Genomic DNA, 19,721 nt, shown 5'->3' with positions numbered 1-19,721 from the left:
TTTAACAAAGTAGTTTTTGATTTAATTGGTGTCTATCATGATGAAGCTTAGCTGGGGCCTGATAATAGATTTGTTCCCACTTTTGTTCCGATCAGTGTAAATCTCAACTGACAGGGTCATGGCTCCTTCTTTCAAATAAAACACAATTGTTAAAGATATTAACAGGAGAGAACTTTGTATGATGTCTACACAAACCTGGCTACGAGAAAACACTCCACGTGACACTCGTGACACGTGAGACAATGTGACACACACAAACACACAGCAAGACCTCATCGCATCACCTGTATGTTCGCACTCTGAGGTAGGAACACCACGGGCATCCTCACCTGCAACATTGTTTTCCGTGGGCAAGCGTCCTCTCCCTTTGCAGTTGACGTCCGCGGTTCGCTCCCCTGGCAGGTCCCCGGATGTGATGACGCCTATGGACGTCAGAGTGGCTTGCACGTTGTTGACCTCCTTGCTGACCGGACTGGTGGGGGAGCAGCCGTTGTGGTTGGCCGGCAACATCGGCGACGTGGCGCAGTCATTGTTGTTGTTGTTGCCGTTGTTGCACCGTGGACTTTGCCGCTTTCTCTTCAAAAATTGTGCAAAGCTGCGTTTCCATGGAGAACTTTTGGAACTGGACTTTTTCTTTGAGTCTACGTTTAAACTGAGAAGGGGTCGCCCGGCCTTTGGTACGGAATTCTGAAACAGATTGCGAGCAGTCAGTGGATATCGAAACCCTAAAGCAATTTTTAGAAATTCCCACACATTACTGAAAGAACTTATTTTAAATTTTAATTTTCCACACAGACATCAGCTTTGTTGTAAGAATATTTATTGTTTTCAAGTCCAGGGTAACATTTTTAAAGGTGATATTATAAAATGAGGTTAAATACAGCATTAATTGCCGCAAACCTTATCAATGAACAAAGACATCATTAATTGCAACATACAATTATGATCAAGCCTACAGAAGCACAAATTCGCATGTATTAGTGACCACCATGCAATGATTCAAAAAAACCATTTCTTTTCTCTTATATGAAGATACTTAATGAAGAACTTTTTACCTAGAAGGCATTCCATATGACAGTGTGAGAAATACTACAAGTTTAAAGTCTGGGCGACACAATGAAAGTTTACAGAGCATTCTTTTTCAGAAGATTAAAATCAGCCACATGCTGAAAAAATCGGTAATCAATCCAGAGGGTACACTTAAGTCAAACAAAACAATAGGAATGGTTTGAGAAATCATATGTGTTAAATATTTTGATGTGAGTAATACATTGACAACAAAAATAATTTTATTTTATTATAATGATATGGGGTACACTGAATTAAAGCACTCACTGCCGTACCCAACAATCTGGCTAGTGCCTCCAGATATTTATTGAGAACTAATTATAAACTGACGATGATTTCAGTAAAGCACATAATTGGACATTAGCCTGATTTTTTCTTAATAAGGATAACACTTTATTTTTAAAAATTAATAAATATGGCAACATAGTTGTAGACTTTAAATAAATTGCGGTTCATCAGTTGTTTTCATGCAGACATAGAGGGGGCATATGAATATAAAATATAAAGCATGAAAAATTAGTTTCGAGTCAAAATAATGCGTGCTCATGCACCACAATGGCTCATACATGCGGCAGCTTTTCTTGCAAATATATTTTCGAGCCATGAGCAACTTAGCAACAGAAGTAAATTATTCAGTACTCGGGAGTATCCAATCAAAGAATTTCTCAATCAAGACATATAAGGGCACGCAGGTCAAGGCCGGTCAAATGGAAAGACTAGCATCTCGGGGACTTTCCCGAGAAGAGGAAAGAGTAAAAATAAGTTGAAATAAAAATGACAATAATAACAATGAATCAAGCCTGGCAGTGTACAGTAATTATGGAGAGAGAATACAAGAGACTTTGCAATAAAGTATTTCGCAGGTTGAGGAGGCACAACTCGTTACCTGATTCAAAATGGCTCGGGGGGAACCGTGAAGCGATGATGGCAAGAATAGAAACGCATAGATAAAAAGGAAACATAAAAATGTCCCTGCTGAAGATACTGACTTATCCTAACATTTCTGTCACTTTCAGCTTGAATTTTAACTGCGCATTGTCATCAGTATTCATTTCTCTATCAATATAGAATAATTTATCATACAAAAGTCATTGTAAAAATGATAATTATAGATTTTGCCGAACTAGGTTGCTGTAGAAAAATACTTTTCTATCTTAAAAACAATACTGAAGGTCGTTGACCAGAGGAGGTTTCATTGGGGTGAAAGATTACTGTTACTGTTTTACAGAAATCGTGACAATTTAAATTTAATTAGAGATAGGAACAGTCGCGGTTTAATAATGTCAACAATGATAAAAATATTTATTTAATTATATTTAATTAATATAATTATTCACGGACTTTGCATAAAAAATAATCGACAAAAATATCTAAAGCCACATATAGGATGGCCGGAAGAAAAAACAACTTTGTTGATCTGACACGGAGAAGCATGCAAAACGCTCTGACAATATGCCTTTCATATCGAGCTGTACAACTAGTGATGTTTGCAGATATACAGACTCTTGCTTATGCAAATTCATGCAAGAAGCAAATGCTGAAAAATCGCACACTAAGCAGCTACTGTAAGCAGGGCGTCAGGACACATCAGCAGGCCGTCAGACGCTGACCGTCCGCGGGGTCAGAGGTTAGCAACTACACAGAGATGATGTGGAGTGGACTGTTTGTTTGTTCGTTTGTTTGTTTGTTTGTTTGTTTGTTTGTTTGTTTGTTTGTTTGTTTGTTCGTTTGTTTGTTCGTTTGTTTGTTTCTTTGTTTGTTCGTTCGTTTGTTTGTTCGTTTGTTTGTTTGTACTTCAATATCTCTGGCATCCTGTACCATCAATACGGGTTTGCACACACACACACACAGGGGTGGCGGACACTGAGTACTCGGAGAACATTTTTTATGGTCAGCCCTGTACACAGAATATCTAGGGAAAGGCTTGTCGGAGCCGAGAATTGAACAGAGGACTGTCAGGGACCGGAGTTGCATATATATATATATCTTATATATACATAGATATGAAATCACGAACATAGACTTTTTCACGCGCTCAAGCACACCTGAACAACGACTGAAGTGTTTTAGAGGAATATAAGAACACTGCCTACCTGCAACTGTTTGGGCTGCTTAGTGATGACATTGTTGTACATGATGGCTTTGGTATCCGCTTTGATGATGACATTGTCATAGTCTTTGTCATCTGCAACACAAGGACAATGTAGTTGCTTCTGCAGAAATTATTGCCTCGTCTTAGTCCGAAAGTTATATTCTTACTAAAAGAAAAATAATAAACACTTTTTAATAAGAAGTGGGTTAGTGAAAAGTACTCACGCTGATATTTGTGTCGGTAGGTTGACATTGAAGGTCTGCAGAGCCGACATAACATAACTGTCTGATGTTACACTGGCAATTTATAATCGAAATAATCAGATTTTGTCTCAGGGACTATTTTCCAGCATGCCTTTTTTTCCAGAAGAATTTATTGTATACAGGGAATTTTTTTTTAATTTCAAACAGAACGAAAACCTTTGCTACAGATGGATGGAGTATCTCCTGACCACCTGTTTCCTGTGACTGAACTGTGAATGTGTAATGTGTGAATGTGTGATATGTGAACATGGATATAGACACCCTGTACAACTCTGCCTACCGGCGCTCAAGGGATGAACCTTCCCTTTGCTGATCATCGCTGTCTTATCGCCCGCCTCGTCGGTCTGCTCCACATCGCTTCCAGAACTCAAAAGCGGATCGGTGACTGTAGGATCGAACCTGACCAGACGGAGGCGGAGAGAAAATATTGTCAACGGTACTTTTGTACAAAAGCGAGAAAAGTCGAGTATCTTCGACCTCAACACAGACACTCAAACTCACAGGATCTGCAGCAATAATCATGATACTGAAGACGACATTGAGCGAGTGAGAGATTTAGTGAAAACAACCAAAAGACAGAAAGTATCGAAGACAACTATACTGACAGGTATACAGACAGACAGGCAGGCAGAAAAATAAAGCGGGAAGGGAAGTTGACAGAGATGCTGTCTGAACCTCAGCCCACGTGACCTTTCTAACTCTGACACTACAATATATTCAATAGTCATCCAAACGTAGAGCTGAACCCTGAACTCACCTCCGAAAAGTCTCGTTTTTCCCTCCGTCCATGATCAACGAGCGTTTGGCTGTCTTCGCCGCCACGTTTTCCGTTTCCCGCTTTTTCACCTTGTGAGGCTTGCTGCGCAGCAGGTGCAGCTTGTAGGCGAAGCACGGCACAGTGGGGGTGGTTGCTGACAGAGGGGATGCTGACGATTGCTCTCCCCTTACCGAATCTTCCGAGTTGTAATACTCGAAATCATCACTGTGAAAACTTTCGATGCGGGCCAGTGGAGATCGAAGCACCATCCAGGGCAGTGGAGTAGTCGGGGTTTTCGTCTTTCCTCCCGACGTCCCCCCGTACCCGGACGTTCGTCTCTGCGACCTCCCGCTTCCCCGCGAGCCTGACCCTGACCCAGCTGACCCTGCGTCCTCGCGCTGCGAAACCTGCGCGAGTGCTGGGGTGGGGGTTGTCGCTGCAAGCAGCGCGTCCTCCTCCATCTCGTCGGGGCTGGGGAGGTCGTTCCGTCTGGCGGGGCTCTCGTGAACTGCTGCAGCGCCACGCCGTGAGGGGCCGATTGGATAGTAGTCAGTCACGTGGTCGACATCGGAGTCCCCTGTGACGGCACCGTCATCGTCATCCTCGTCGACGATGACTTCAGCTTCATGGTAATCCACATCGACTTCGTGGAAATGTCCTGAAATGGCGGCAGCGCCCTCTAGGCCCTGCACGGACATGGCGGCCAGACTTTCCTCTAGACCCACACACTCCTTCTCGTCAACCCTCCGGCCTTCTTTCATCTCTCTTTCCGTCGCTCTTTCAGAATCGGACAGTGGGTTGTTCAGAGATGGGTGGTGTCCGGCGAATAGGTGATCTAGGGCCGAGTGGTTTAATTGCATAGGTAATGGCCCCTCTTCTCTTCTGGCGCTGACTAGCTTGTTGGCAAGAGTTGCATCCCTTGGCCCCAGTAGGGGCATGGGCAAGGAGAGGGGGTGAGGGGGCACTTGTTGGTGAAACACGGGCCGCTGACTGCAGTCCAGCAGGTCAGATGGCCTTAAAGTACTGGCGGCAGCTGCCTTCCCCGTAACGGCCACGTGCTCTTCTGCTGATGGTGTGACGTCACTATCACCAAACAGTGACTCGGTGCTCCAAGAGTCTATCGCGAGGTGAGTCGTGGGTACCTCCAGCCGAGCGCCGCCGGGTAGCTGAATGGTAGGTACCTGCAAGAGACCGGAGGATCCAGCGGCTGATGAAGCCGGGTGGGCAATGCCGTTGACACGAGTGTTTCGGACATTGGGTGGAGGCGGAGGGAGAGGTGAAGCCGCCATGTGCACCTCTACACTGGTCACCGGACCTTGCTTCCCTTCCGCAACCGCAGACTCGAACGGAGGGGGTGCACCCTCCAGCGGTGGAGGCCCAAACGGGTCAGGAGCGGAAGAGATTCTGGATGTCTCCCCGTGATCAGTGTAGCATTCCTTGAGGGTCAGGTTGGCGGGTCTGGTAACAGGAATCGGCGGCTTGCAGAAGGCCAGCCCAGGCACCGGCAGCATCAGCATGTTTGACCCCGCGTGACCACCAAAAGCTGCCGCCAAGGACGCTGCGGCAGCAGCAATGGCTGTTGGTGACGAGGAAGGAGCCAACATGTCGGACTTGGCGCACAGCAGCTTGGGGCCACCAGCATCCGGAGCGTCCGAGCCGTTGGGAGTGTCCACGGACCCGGTTCTTTGATAGCCAGACTTGGGCTTGTGGTTGGGTCCGCACGAGCGCGCGCGACGGCGCGACAGCTTGAGGGAGGAGCCGCGCTGCAGGCGAGGGTTGTAGCCATCAGCGTCGGGCACCGACAGGTTGGAAGCGTTGTTCTCCGGAGACAGGAAGTTGGAGTTCATCCCCGCTGACGTCGGGGCGTGGTTGCTGTGGATGCTGTGGAGGTTGTGATGGTGGTGGTGATGATTGTGATGGGGGTGGTGCAGGCTGTTGTGGTGGATGGGATGATGGGGTCCGTGTATGGATCCCTGGTGCTGGTCCGCCGTGCCAGCCACAGCATGGGATGCCTCGATACCGTGCCGCTCCATGTAGTCCTGCAACGGGTCGGGGGTCATCAGAAGGGAAACAAACCTCAATTGGTACTAATTATTTTATGTGCGAGGACATTAGGGTGAAAACTATGAGGTGCATTATTTACCATAATAATTTGCCACATTACCTACCTTCTGCGGAAGGAATGCACGAAGATGAAAAGATTATCTGAGTTATTTGACCTTTGACTTACGGTTCTGTTGTAATTAATAATGAGTAAGAGCTTAGAACAGAATGAAACTGTTCAATAAATTACTTTAGCTTGTGTACTTGCAACCTCTTGTATCCTTTATTATTCTTATTCTTCTTCTTATTATTATTATATTTGAACACTTTCTAAAGCTAAGAGACAGACGGCTTTTCAAGACAGTCGCCTCCCATTTTCCGTTGCTTAAAACACACTGTTGTTCCTCCAAAATACTCTCATTATAAGTCTGATCATAAAGCTGACAGTCATGTCCAGGAGAAAGATCTGAGAGAATAGCAATTAATAGGGTAAGAGAGAGAAGAGAGTGTTTCTTTCTTCATTTTTAACTTTCTCTGGAGTGTAGGATTAAAAAAAAAAAGTAGTATAGGAAGAAAACAAAAGATGTTTTTCATCTGGTCCTTAATATCCTTAAAGGAGCGATGCACACAGCTCCAGTTTGGGAAAGCATAGAGCACAGTTTAAAAATGTTCTGGGGATAATTTTTTTCTATAAACTTGATGTCTTTCGATGTGCTTTTCCTTTGCAAGAATGGAAGTGCAATGGTCCAACACTGGCTTGGGGACTGCAAATGAAGTTTAGTGCTGCTGGAAGCCAAGGCTACGCTAATGCTTCACAAACAAAGTGGGTGTGCTCACCTGAAACCAACTCTCAAAGAAACATGCCAGGGTAAAAACTACTTTCAACAAGTCTAAAAGTGACAGCAGTGTTTGTCCACATGACTGAGCGCAGTTCACTATTTACATTTCACGATGTATCAGACAAACAAACATTCCATTTACTTGCTACAAGCCTTTAGTATCAATATTTCATACAAAGATGCTTAAAGAATGAGACTTCTGGAACTTTATGCTAATTAAGTGAAACGGGGTGTGGCCTTTCCCTGTTATCTGAGGAATTAGAATTTAGAAACAAAGCTCAGCCATCTGAAACAATATACACTGGTACACCTTTAATGGCCTTGCTCAGCCTGAACTATACATTTATAACTACACAAAAAGAATGCTAGCAAAATAAATATGCCATTAATTAAAGAGCTGACTCTACGTTGCCTCTAATAAAACACAATTCTCCTTCTATTAAATATTAATTATCAAGTGTGTTTAAGACTAGCATGCAGACTTTTGAAAACAAACATTTTGTGTACAAATTGATATAAAGCAACATGTAAGACCAATTACTTCAAAACTGTAAATGAGGAAAGTAAGCTACAGCGAATATATGCTTTAAACTATATCGGTAAGTAGCAAGAACACAGAGACATATAAATGTATAATAAATATAGTTCTTACAACGGAAATATCGTCAGAAGACCTTAGTGCTTACTAATATCTGAAAACTTCCTAAGCTATTGCCATTGTCACATGATGCTTTAAAACTGACTTCCTTTAAAATATTTCATATATTTGCCATTACAGAAAATATAAAAGTTACATTTTATGTTATTCTAGTTTATTATAATAACAAAGTCAACATGGAAACTGACTTCTGAAAAAGATTTACGAGAAAAATTTGGCAGACAAAAAACATAGGGGAAGAAAATGTTTCGTAAAATAACAGAAATTCAAATAAGAAACTTCCTGAAGCTCATACATAAACACTTCAAGATCAAGATCATGATATATTTACTAATACTGAGACTACGTTTGACAGTTAACCTTCTCATTGCCATCTTATTCAAGTTGACATTTGAATCCCTTGGTAGACACCATCATTTACGTTGCTCAAATATTTGATTGAAAGAAGGTGAATTCAACATATAATTATTATAATTAATAAGCATTATTTTCATGACATTTACAAATATTCCTAAAAGGCTGTTGTTACAAACACAGTATCTATAAAGCATGCCATTGACACTTCTAAGGTCTACTGATCCACGACAACAAGCAGGTTAACATGAAGCTGACAGAAACATGCACTTAGCACACCAACATGTCAACAAGCAGGCTAACATACACCATCAAACATGCAATGAAGCATATCTTAGTCATTATCAGCTGATAATTGAAATAAAGCGATAATTATAAGCCAGCCAATCGGTAAACATAAACACAGTCAGTGCCTTGACATCATGTAAAATAGTTTTTATTAATGTCTCGATACACGAGGGCTTTGCAAAGTATTCTGTTTGAGATGTTGCCTCCGGTCCCAGCAACATCCATCATCGCTATCGTGAGTAAATAAATTCCTCCGGTGAGAATGGGCTCGGACAAAACATTCTCCACATTTTATTTAGACAAGACAGTGTTCAGGTCCTCACTTGTTCTGTGAAAATACCATCTTTATATTGTTCAATTCATCATGAAAGAAGTTTCTAAGCAGGCTTCACTAATTGCTTATTGACATGATGGCAATCTTGAGTAGCTACCTCCAGGCATAGCTTACCTAGCAGCTACAGGTGATGATGCCTAGAATACTGGATATTGTGTGTGTGTTTGCGTGTGTGTGATTATCCTGTTATATTCACTTCCGTGATATTTTTAGTTGTTAGCTATTTTTTATGTTGAGTCTACTATGTAGATGGGTTGTATAAATAGATTAATATTACTATTGATTTTATTCAAAAAATGAAAAAAACTGTGTTGTTAGTAAATAATAAATAGTAAAATCCAGGAAGAAAAATACAATTAAAAAAAAAGAATCTTTGTAAATTTTCAAATAGGGTGAAACGAGATACATAATGATTTATTGACCAAACGAAGCAGTCAGACAGGAACATAGTTGCCGTGAGAAACAGTTTAAAAGAGCCAAGACACCAGCAGATGGGCAAGCAGAAATATTCGAGAAACTGGAGGAGACAACAGTCAGTCGGAACATTGAGAGCAAGGACAAGATGGAGAAAGAGAAAATAATTGACACGAAGCAGCAGCAGGACCAGAAGAACAGCCACTGGACGAAGAGATGTTCCTCGTGAAAGAGGAGGCAGGTGAAAGTTCTGGCGAGCGACCCGACACCAGCCACACGTCATCCACCCGGTAGGAGGATTTTACTGAGGTACCCTCTCATTACAAGTACCTACAGCGGCTTTTGTGTAAAGTTCTAAAAGTTTCTTCAGCAGACTTACTTTTGATATCGCCCTATATCATGTAAATAAATAAGTGTCATACAAATGTGAAAAGTATTAAAATTCTTCGGCAGAAATTAAAGATAAAGTCGTTAGTATTTCAAGGTATCGTGTTGTATTCTTTTATTCAGGAAAATCTCTCTTATTTAAATCTTCCAGACTTATGTTGTGTTCCATAGAACATTCTATAGCTTCATTAGTAAAATGTAAGACAAGACAGGCATTCAAAGAAGTGATCCTTAATGTGTTAGTGAATGTCTAGGTCCCTCGCCAGAGGATGAGAGAAACAGAATAATAAAGTGACCAAGAACTGAGACAATCACGAAGATCAAGCACAGAAGAACTTTGGCATACCCTCATTAATTTACTTCGCACCGACATCTGTGGGGGTTAGATGATCAAAATAAAAAAAAAATAAACAAGTTACGACCGTAATCGAAACAGCCACCAACTCGACCACAAACACACAGCATTAGCAAAAATGTGCAGTCAAAACCTTATGACTATTCGCCTACCTCCCACATTCTAAGGAAGCAAAATCAATCTACTTCTCAGTGGGGCAAATTATATTTTTTAAAATTAATTTAAAGATCACTGTACCAAAACTGATGGGAGAGAAAATTAACAGAGAACGCATGCAAGGCAATAGCAAACAGAAACATCTGGCTAATGACTCCAGTGAATCTCCAGAAGACACAGCTTTTGACTATGTAAGTGCTTCATCTACAAACATTCTTAACATAAAAATCAGATCGCAACCCATTCGTAATTATTTGGCAGCTAGCTTACTGCTGATCCTGCTCCAGTTATATTCATCTTTCAGCAGGTGTCGCCCAGCCAAACTAATGTTCATAATAGTAGGTGTACCCCTTCCCAAAGTACAGTTACATCTTAAAAGTTTCTTGAATGGAGATGGTCCTTAAAAAGCTTTCAACCTCATCAAAGAACCACAAACATCTTGTATCTATCACGCAGTCATAGACCCTCCTCGCTGAAGAAAGGACATGTCAGTCCTTCCAGCCATTGTTGGGAGTTCAGTGGGAGACATTGTCATAAATTTCAGACTTATTCTAGTCTTGTCAGTTCAAATAACATTCTGCTGTCATTTCAGTTCCCAGTAGGTTGTCATTTCACATTAAAGTATTGTGTCATTTCAAATAACGGTGTGCTGTCAATTCAGATTACACTCTCTTGTCGTTTAAATTAGCAGAAGGCTTCCAGAAAAATTCTTCAGCAAAACCATATTTCCCTGATTGTGGGAGGCTATATAAATTTTAAGCTTTGTGGGTAGCACCGACAGTTGATCGTCTTTATGATGTGAAAGATAACCGTCCTTTGTCGTCTTACTATATGTAAAAGATGTGACACTACAGGGGTGCAGGAAACGTACCCCTGTCTGATTATGCTGAGGTATGGGGTTGGGGGAGCGCGAGCGGCGTCTGGATCTCCTTCTCTCAGGCCCGAGCCAGGTTGGGGTGCTGCACAGAGCCAGGAAGTCGAAGGAGGTGAGGCGGGTCTCTGGCTCCCCCGACGAACCACCCTCTCCACCTGTGCGAGGTGCTGCGTCTATGGACACCTCCGGGGGAGGCAGGACGAGAGCTGGAGGCACTGAAACATCGTCAGTGGGATTTTTAGTATAATAATAAATATTTAATAATGATAATAATGATAATAATAATGATCATCATCATCATCAAAGAAGAAGAAGAAGAAGAGGGAGCGAGGGGGGAAAAAGAAGAAGGAAGACAGCGCACCAACTCCCTTGGTCGTCTTGGACTTCTCTTTCTTGTCCACCGTACCCCGGGTCTGAGCAGACTTCGCCCTGCGCTTTGCACGTCCGTCAGGTCGCCGCTCCATGGCCTTCGCCGTGTGGTCCATGTCATACAGGCCTGCAGCAGGTCACAAGACAACGTCATACATAAGGTCACGCTCGTGCATGGGGGTCACAGAGTTGTACGTTAGACATGTAGGTCACAGTCATAGTGAGATCAGCCCGATGAACTTAACAATGAGATCACCGTGATGTGTGTGATAGGCAAGATCCTCATACTATATCATCACTATCACCCGTCATACACGAGCTAGCTGGGTGAGAGAGTATCTCAAGTGCGGAAGCATCCTGAGGTAAAGTACCCTAGCATCACGTGGCAGGGTTTGTCCAATGGAGACGCGTCTCCTGGTACGACAGGCCAAGCGGTCCCCAGATATTTTGCGGATGATATTTTAGGGACCAATCCCTGTACCTGGCGAAGCGTCCCCCTAGTCTAGATGATATAAAATACTTTAAATGTTGACTGTTTTTGATTATCTATCAATTTTGCAATTCCGTCTTATACTTTTGCCAAATATGTATCCTCTTTACTCTTGGTACTACTTTCGCTATTATTCTACAACACTCACTCCGGATTGTTTTACAGCTGCATCTACTGGTATCTCCACTGTTTCTATTACTGATGCTGAAGTTCTTTGGAAGTCATGTTGAAGTCAAGCGATAATATTGAACATTTACACCGGCTTTAGTACACAATAATAAGAACTATATGTCAGTCGCACAAAGCTCGGTGGCTTTACGTTCTGAAGGCAAAGGGAAGCTACTCTACAGTGACCTACCTTGCTGCCGCCGCTTGACATCAAGCATCATGTTGTACATGGCAGAGATCTCGTCCGACTTGCTTTCACCAACCTTCTGCTCCACGATCTCCTTCTTCACCTCCAGCTTTGAGGACAGTTCGTGCACCGTCTGCAACATCACACAGCCTCTGGTACATTCCGTGACAGCACTTCCGGTCTACCTGCATCACTCGCGAGTGAAAGGAGTAAGAGAGCAGGCAGCGAGTGGACAAGTGGTAGGAAGAGCAGCAGACACAGGGACAGCGTTACGCACGTGACAGGATATAAAGCACGTTGCACACTCGACAAGAGGTCACAAGCAGCAATGGCGGGACGCTGCATGGTGAGGCCGTTAGTCACAAGGCAGTTTACAATATTACAGTGACAATTGACCAGTTAAAGTCCAACTCCACAGATGGACACAACTTTCTGTTGTTACAACCTTTCAAAATTAACAGTAAGCGAGGCGGACACAGCACTCGACAACATTCTCATCATAAAAACATTTTAAAGTGCGACGACAAATCTTTAAACCACACAATCACTTTTGTAAACATAGTGTCAAACAATTTTTAAATCACCATCTAAACCAAGTGCTAAAAATAGAATTCCGTTTTCTTGGACAAAAAGTTAAAAGGTAATGATAAAACATGAATCAATGGACAATGGACTGGCTTAATGACCAGCACCGGTCACAAGGAAACCTACTGAGATTTGAACCTCTCTGCTAGGTTTGATTCTAAGCCTTCCATCACCCTACTCCCCAAAAAGAAAAAGACTTCTAAACTATTGGACTCAATCACACAAATATGCTGTAAAATTTATGTCACTACCTTAAGTATTTTCAGGCACCACAACTTTAATCATTATCTTTGTCATGGTAATTACAATGCACAATATTTAGAATTACTTGCCAATAAAAAAAGTTTCTATTAGCAGTGCAGATGTTATGCCCATGGCTGTATAATTCAACAGATCTCATGCTTTTTTTTGAAAAAAAAAATGATAAATAAAATCAAGTTGGGGTTGATAATGCATGGAATTACTGTGAAAACCCTACTGTCTGGAATAAAATCATCCGCATATTGTACAGTTTGCTTGTAGAAATGCACTTAGTAGCTACTATGTGATGGAGCATAATTTGTAAGTACTCAGTGTTCCATTTATTTTGTAAACTGAGATAATTCACCGGTTCTCTTGGCTACTTGCTTACATAATACTATATCTACATATCTCAGTCACCACAAGACTAAAACTCAACTTCTGATACAGATAATAGATTTGTTTACAACATGTTGACATGTGATACAAGAACAACATTTAAACAACATACAATACAGCTGGTGCGATGCGGGTTAACGCGTGTTGCAAGAACAGCGGAAACTTCTAGAAACACTCAACACAAACATACAAAGCAGGGGAGCTAACCATACTTATGTTCCACTGTACACAGACATACAAAGCAAGGGAGCTTCATGGCATGGCTGCTAAAACACAGACTGAGATGCAGTGGCAATGACTATCAGCATTCATGTTGCAGTTGTGACTGGGGGACAAGGGGTTGATGCTGGACAGGCAAAGGATGCTGTAAATGTCAACTGAACAAAACAAACTGGACTGCATGAGAGAGGTGGTAATGTGCTGATAAGAACTGAGTAGAATCCTGGTACAAACCTCCCAACAGTCACATGATAACGATGAAAAATCATAATGTAACTATTTTCATCACGTGCAAAACGCCCTTAGTCCACTTCTCCCTTCCCATCCGGTTTCCTCCAAGAGCAAAAATGCATCAAAGGGCTGCATGTACAGGTAGAAAAACAATTCCATTCCATACCAGCGGCAGGCAAGACAAAGTGCATTTTCCAGAGATCGTGAACATTTGTTCGGGTTTTTAAATAAATTCTTTAAGACATTCTCAAGAAAAACCACTGAAAGGCGCATTCAGGAGGGGAGAACCAAGGTAAGATTGAGGTTCCAGTAACTGAGGATGTAAGCAGCAGAAGCCTTCCCCAGCTCTCGCCCGATAACAGGAGGTGACAGGAAGATAACGGGCATTCCTGGTGCCTAACAGGGCATCCGACTCCGTGAGATAAACTTGCAAACATCGATGCACAGCTACTGCAGGTTTAAAAAAATTAAATTAGTAAATCAACGGTTTGAATGATACAGAGAATAAGGGAGAGAATTCTGAATATTTGGACAGGATATGAGCATTACCTCCTCTTCATCTGTACTTAATTCTGAGTCCTGGTTGCATGTGCGATTGTGCACATACAGGATGGAGACAAAAATGAAAATCGCATTGAAAAAAAATCTGATATTGGTATAAAGCAATGCACAGAGATACATAAGACTATTTTAGGTTCTAACTGTTAGAGTAAACTTTTCTGCGGGAAGTGACAGTATGCAGAGGGGTTCTACGAACGTTCATCGCACTGAATGATGAAGAGAGAGAGATCGGGGGGAGGGGAGAGAGACGAAGAGAGACAGACAGGCAAACAGACAAACAGATGGCAGGCTGACTTATAAAGGGTCCGACGAGCAGAAACATGCACACATACACGCGTACATACGTACGTACATACATGCACACATGCGCACGTACGCACGCACACGATCACAATTCGGCGCAATGAATATTTCTGGTCAAAGTTTAAAATTCTTGTCATTTTTACACTTTCTATTTTTGATCTCTAGTCGCCCTCGAATGAAAACATTTTTAAAAGAACATCTGAATCAGAAACTGATGTAAATTACATAACTCGCCACCTACTCGTGGCAAAGTGTTGACATACACGTGTCTGTAAGACTAGAAAAGTGTGAAGAACACTTCACAGACAATTCAGTTGGACATCAGCCTCACCTTCACACGACTTGTGGAAGCGACGGACACAACAGGCATTGAACATTTGTGACACATCCATACATTTTATAAACCTCTTCTAAAACATGTAGCCTTGACTAGACGACGGCTAGAATTATTTGGAAATAATATTTAATGAATGCCATGCAGACTTTTTGTAATTTTATTCCGTATAGACATGGATGTGCTGACGGAGAAGGTCGGCAGCTACAATACTAGCGATGAATGAAGACAACCACGCAGAGGTCTATATACATATGCATCCGGTCTAAGAGCACACAACATATTATTTACACAGTCCTAAATTATACTATTCTTATGAGAAATTCCTAGCTAAACAAAACCAAAACAAACCATTAACAGACACTGAACAGACAGAGTTGTATATTCACGATAGGTCAACAACAGATGAAATCCTGTTTTAATGTCAGCATGCTGTTATTGTAGTCGCTGCTGCTTCCGAAAGATTCTATATTACATAATCAGCATCATCATTTGCTGAAGTATATTATTATGTATTAAACTGTGGCTGGGTGTGTGCATGTTTATTTGGCTCCTTGCAGACATAACTTGTCTTTTCCACTTAAGTTCTCTGACAGTACAATGATTCCTCTGACAATGGAAGAGATATGTATTTTACACGAGAACCTCGAGTAGAGAATATATGAAAATATATTTTGAAGAGTACTCATAAAAATGGAGTTTGCTGGAGAAGAACGGTTGACAAACCTTTGCTGAATTCATGATAGATAACAAATTATCAGGAAAATAATCTGATATTTTGTTATATTAATGCACATATTTTCATACTTACCAGGAGTTTGTCAAAATAAACTTTGTTTCATATCTGTTTGAACTTTGGAGGAAGCAAATAAATTGTAAATTCATTTCTTCATATGCCATTATAATAATTAGCAAAGGTTTTGTTTTCTGTCAGCTGTTCTCTCCAGTTTTGAAAGAACTACTATGTTTATATATATACACGCGCGCTCTAAAGTTCTAAGTGAGAGTGGAGTGGACAGCTGATGTCTGAGAGGAGACAGGAACAAAGGAGACAGGAGACTACAGTGCTATAGTCAGTCTAGGTGTCTACAAGGACATCCATACACTAGCACTGCACAGTCGGGTACAGCTGCACCTGTACTGTACCTGTTGACGCAAGCTGGGTGTTCCCTGGAAAAAGAGATGTGGTGATGCAAAACATTGAAGCCACTCTGTGCTCGACATGAGGGCGGGGAGGGTGTAAGGCGGGGTTGGGGGCACAGCAGCAACAACTAGCAGCAGTGCAATAAGCCACGTGCTGTCGCCTTCATCACCATCGCTTAACGGTTTTTAGGTGAGAGTAATAAAGAAATAAATGTCAAATAAATATCATGGACAGTCTCTGAATCCTGCAGCTTAGTAGATTCTCAAAAATAGGCATCACGGGATATTGCCTTCAGGGAAATCATATTGTTATACATCAATATACATATAGAAACAACAGTTTTGAGCTGGTTGATATTTATCGAATACTGATTAACGTTGCTGAACAGGTCGCGTGCATTCAGAGGTGCAATGGTAAGTATAAGTCGATTGTTCTTAATGACAGAAGTTGTACAAAGAAAAGAATTGTCAAAGGGAAGTGTTAGACGGGTTCCATGGTGTGGGTCCACTCACCTGGCTGCGCAGCGTCTTGTCGCGGGGAAAGGCTTGAAAGGGGAAGAAGGGAAGTTTGCCGCTGCTTGTCACCCAGGAATGCGCCTCCATCCCAATCAGAGTGATGCGTGACTCCGGCCGCGGTTCAATGACCTTTCGCATCAACTCCTGGAGGTCTGTAAACACGTGACTTCCTATGTAATTTTTAACGATTTTAGCAAGTACGTACTGACTTTTTCGTCCTATAACTCTGGGTTATGTAAGGGCCTATTTGTTTTGGGTTTTTATTTAATTTTTTAAAATGTAATATTGCATGGGATTACAGGTTAAATCAACTGGAACTTGGTGAATGATGCTTACGTTCAGTGGAACGTAACCCAATCTAATAATCTGAAATTATGATACGCTGTAGCCAGCAGAGCGGTGAGCTGTCTGTCTGTCTGTCTGTCTGTCTGTCCGTCCGAGCCCCTTCATCAGTGACCGTCCTCTACATTGCAGAGTACAACATCGTCTCACAGTCGACGCCACTCACCCTTGCTCTAAAGTCTTGTCTACAGGCTTACCTACTGACCAGTCTTAAATACAGACAGGTATGTCTTACCTACAGACAGGTGTTTCACCTACAAACACGTGTGTCTTACCTACAGATAAGTGTGTCATTTCTCGAGAGTGCACCTCTGTGAGCCCCTTTTCCATCTGCTGGACAAGCTTCTGGCGGCGGTAGTGGTCGGTGTAAGGCGTGGTGAATGGAAGGTGACCCACAAGCATGGCGTACATCACGATCCCCCTGATGAAGAAAAAACCAGTCTGGTCACTACTAGAGTACATCACTATCCCCCCTGTTGTCAGGAAAATTCATATATTCAGATCACTACAAAAGAATATCATAATCCTTATGTTGTCCAGAAAGCACAGATAGCCCGCTCACTATTAATGGACAATGTTTGTGTGTGTTAGTGTGTGTGTGAGAGAGAGAGAGATGAAGTGATGGACAGATCAGTCACATCACTGGGTGCTTACAGGCTCCACACGTCGATCTCCGGGCCATACTTCTCTCTATTGGCGAAGAGCTCCGGGGCCGCATACTCTGGTGACCCACAGTGGGTCTTCATCAGCTCGTCCTTGGAAAACGTTACACTCAGCCCGAAGTCTGCAACGTCACAGCAGGCGGACAGGTGAAGACATGTGTAGACAGGTGTGCGAAAACAGGTGTAAATGACACCCACAGACAGTTGTATGAAAACATATGCAGACGATGGGTCCAAGCATACAGCTTACATAAAACGGACGTAGATGACATCTTCAAATTTGGAATCGCACTTGTGGATTAATAAAGTTGTATTACAGGTAAGTCAATGTAAATAAACATGGAATAATGTCAGAATACACATTGTGGTCGAAACAAAAGTAAAGTCTATAACCTTCAAACAAATACTTTTTTTCAAATAGGACATTGCAAACTACGTTTATATATATGGTGTATATAATTATATAACTATATGTTATAATAAAAGAACAGAGTGCTGTTTATTTGCCTTTCTAATATTGTCATTACTAATTACGCTACTAAATATTGTGATGTTAATTTCGTTTTTCCCATATAATAATAATAGAATGTTCATTCGTGCAATTCATTTGTACAGCGTAATATCCAGGCCAACAGGCGAGCTCATTGCGCTAAGCAGTATTCCCGGTACCCAATTACACATTAACAGTAATGTCTGATTTTTCTGTTTCCGATTTTTTCATAATATCTAAATATACAAAATTGAAATAAATATTTTAAATAATTATTTAAAGTTTTAAATCTAAAGAACTTCAACAGATCGATCATGAACAACTTTACTGCTATGTTTTCAAATGTTCAAGCTGCAATAATTAATAGAAAATACTATTTTCAAGGGATAGTACTCTTCCAATACTAAAGGACACGAAAATACATTTATCTCCCTTGAATTAGTGTGGCGGCTGTGCCGAGAGCACCAACAAGCAGTTCAGTGCTGACGTCGTGGGTTCGCGACTTAGTGGCAGAACATCTGTAAATCTGTCCAGGCCGGAAAATACTAACGGTTACCCCTCCTCGTCCGTTGCCAACGTAGTTACATACCATCCTGAATGGCACTGTAGTGGCGCAGGAAGATGCTCAGGTTGGGGATGCTGAAACTGAACTTTTAAATTCTTGTCACCTCAATATCTTTTAGCTGGGGTTTCGCCATGGGACAGATACCGGCAACTTTCAAAGGTCCCACTAGTGACTAGAGGCTCTGAGTCCATTATCAATTGCTCTTTATTAGCTCCGAAAGGTTTGTCTGCCCTTCTCCTTATTGCATAGTCTTTACAAATGATATTCTCTTCTCCAACCATCAGGTAGGTCCTTGACACCACGGTAGCTAGCTGTTATCGTGTACCTGTTGAACCCGAATAAGAGGCGGCATGTTGGTAGGTTATGTTGACAACGTATGTGGGTCATGAAAGGTCAGTCTGGGCTCTTCAGATGCGACTTTTCACTTCGTGTTCCGATTTGTTTTCGCGGGTCAAACGTAACTGGAACAGTTGACAGAGCCGAAGCTGGCCACTTGGTCAACATGCCATGCACTCTCCTGTCGCTTCCGTCCTGTTTAGTATTGTGTCTTGGCCTAGACTTATCTCCAAAGAAAATTTTACACATTATTAAGCCCCTTTAAATTATTCATACTGACGACATCAACAAGTAGAACTTTCGGAAAGTACTTCTAGTTATCGCTGTATTATGCATTTAAATTTAGAAAGATTGTAAAGATGCATTAGCTATAAAATAAACTCCTACTTTATATTTCTCATACTTTTGATTGTAGAATTGTTTTAGTACTGGTATATTTACCACCACCCTCTTCTGTAGGGCAATGATTTGTTGATCACTTACACTAAAAGAGTCAACACCCGTTGCTCAAGCGTTTTCTGGAATATCTTGTGTTGATTAGCGGGCAATAACCGATCTCTTTCCAATAATCAAAAAAAAAAAAAAATCAACAAACTTTAAACAGATAAATAAACGTTGCCCCCTTCCTTCTCTGCCTTCGATGATGATAATAATCATTACTGCCACCAGGCGGCGCCATGGGAAAAACTGTTCTATTTT

General features: G+C 41.8%; 1 protein-coding gene across 7 annotated transcripts in view; it reads right to left on the bottom strand.

Moving 5' to 3' along the window:
* Positions 1–19,721, bottom strand: part of LOC112573563 — a 115,566-nt gene that overhangs the window by 14,346 nt on the left and 81,499 nt on the right. For 3 of the 7 annotated variants that reach the window (XM_025254044.1, XM_025254049.1, XM_025254050.1), the window contains 12 exons: positions 17,624–17,753; positions 17,245–17,390; positions 16,625–16,779; positions 14,320–14,349; positions 12,100–12,229; positions 11,244–11,378; positions 10,880–11,097; positions 9,844–9,870; positions 4,181–6,219; positions 3,704–3,822; positions 3,162–3,253; positions 330–687 (listed from right to left, as the gene is read on the bottom strand). In XM_025254044.1, the coding sequence (XP_025109829.1) occupies positions 330–687; positions 3,162–3,253; positions 3,704–3,822; positions 4,181–6,219; positions 9,844–9,870; positions 10,880–11,097; positions 11,244–11,378; positions 12,100–12,229; positions 14,320–14,349; positions 16,625–16,779; positions 17,245–17,390; positions 17,624–17,753 (3,579 nt within the window). Of the gene's footprint in view, positions 1–329; positions 688–3,161; positions 3,254–3,703; positions 3,823–4,180; positions 6,220–9,843; positions 9,871–10,879; positions 11,098–11,243; positions 11,379–12,099; positions 12,230–14,319; positions 14,350–16,114; positions 16,139–16,624; positions 16,780–17,244; positions 17,391–17,623; positions 17,754–19,721 lie in introns of all 7 variants that reach the window. The other 4 variants (XM_025254045.1, XM_025254048.1, XM_025254046.1 and 1 more) reach the window with 4 other exon arrangements.

The sequence above is a fragment of the Pomacea canaliculata genome, linkage group LG10 (genome assembly GCF_003073045.1).
Source record: "Pomacea canaliculata isolate SZHN2017 linkage group LG10, ASM307304v1, whole genome shotgun sequence".
NCBI classification, from domain to species: domain Eukaryota; kingdom Metazoa; phylum Mollusca; class Gastropoda; order Architaenioglossa; family Ampullariidae; genus Pomacea; species Pomacea canaliculata.
The sequence above is the reverse complement of the archived record's forward strand: the minus strand, read 5'-3'. Positions and strand labels throughout refer to the sequence as shown.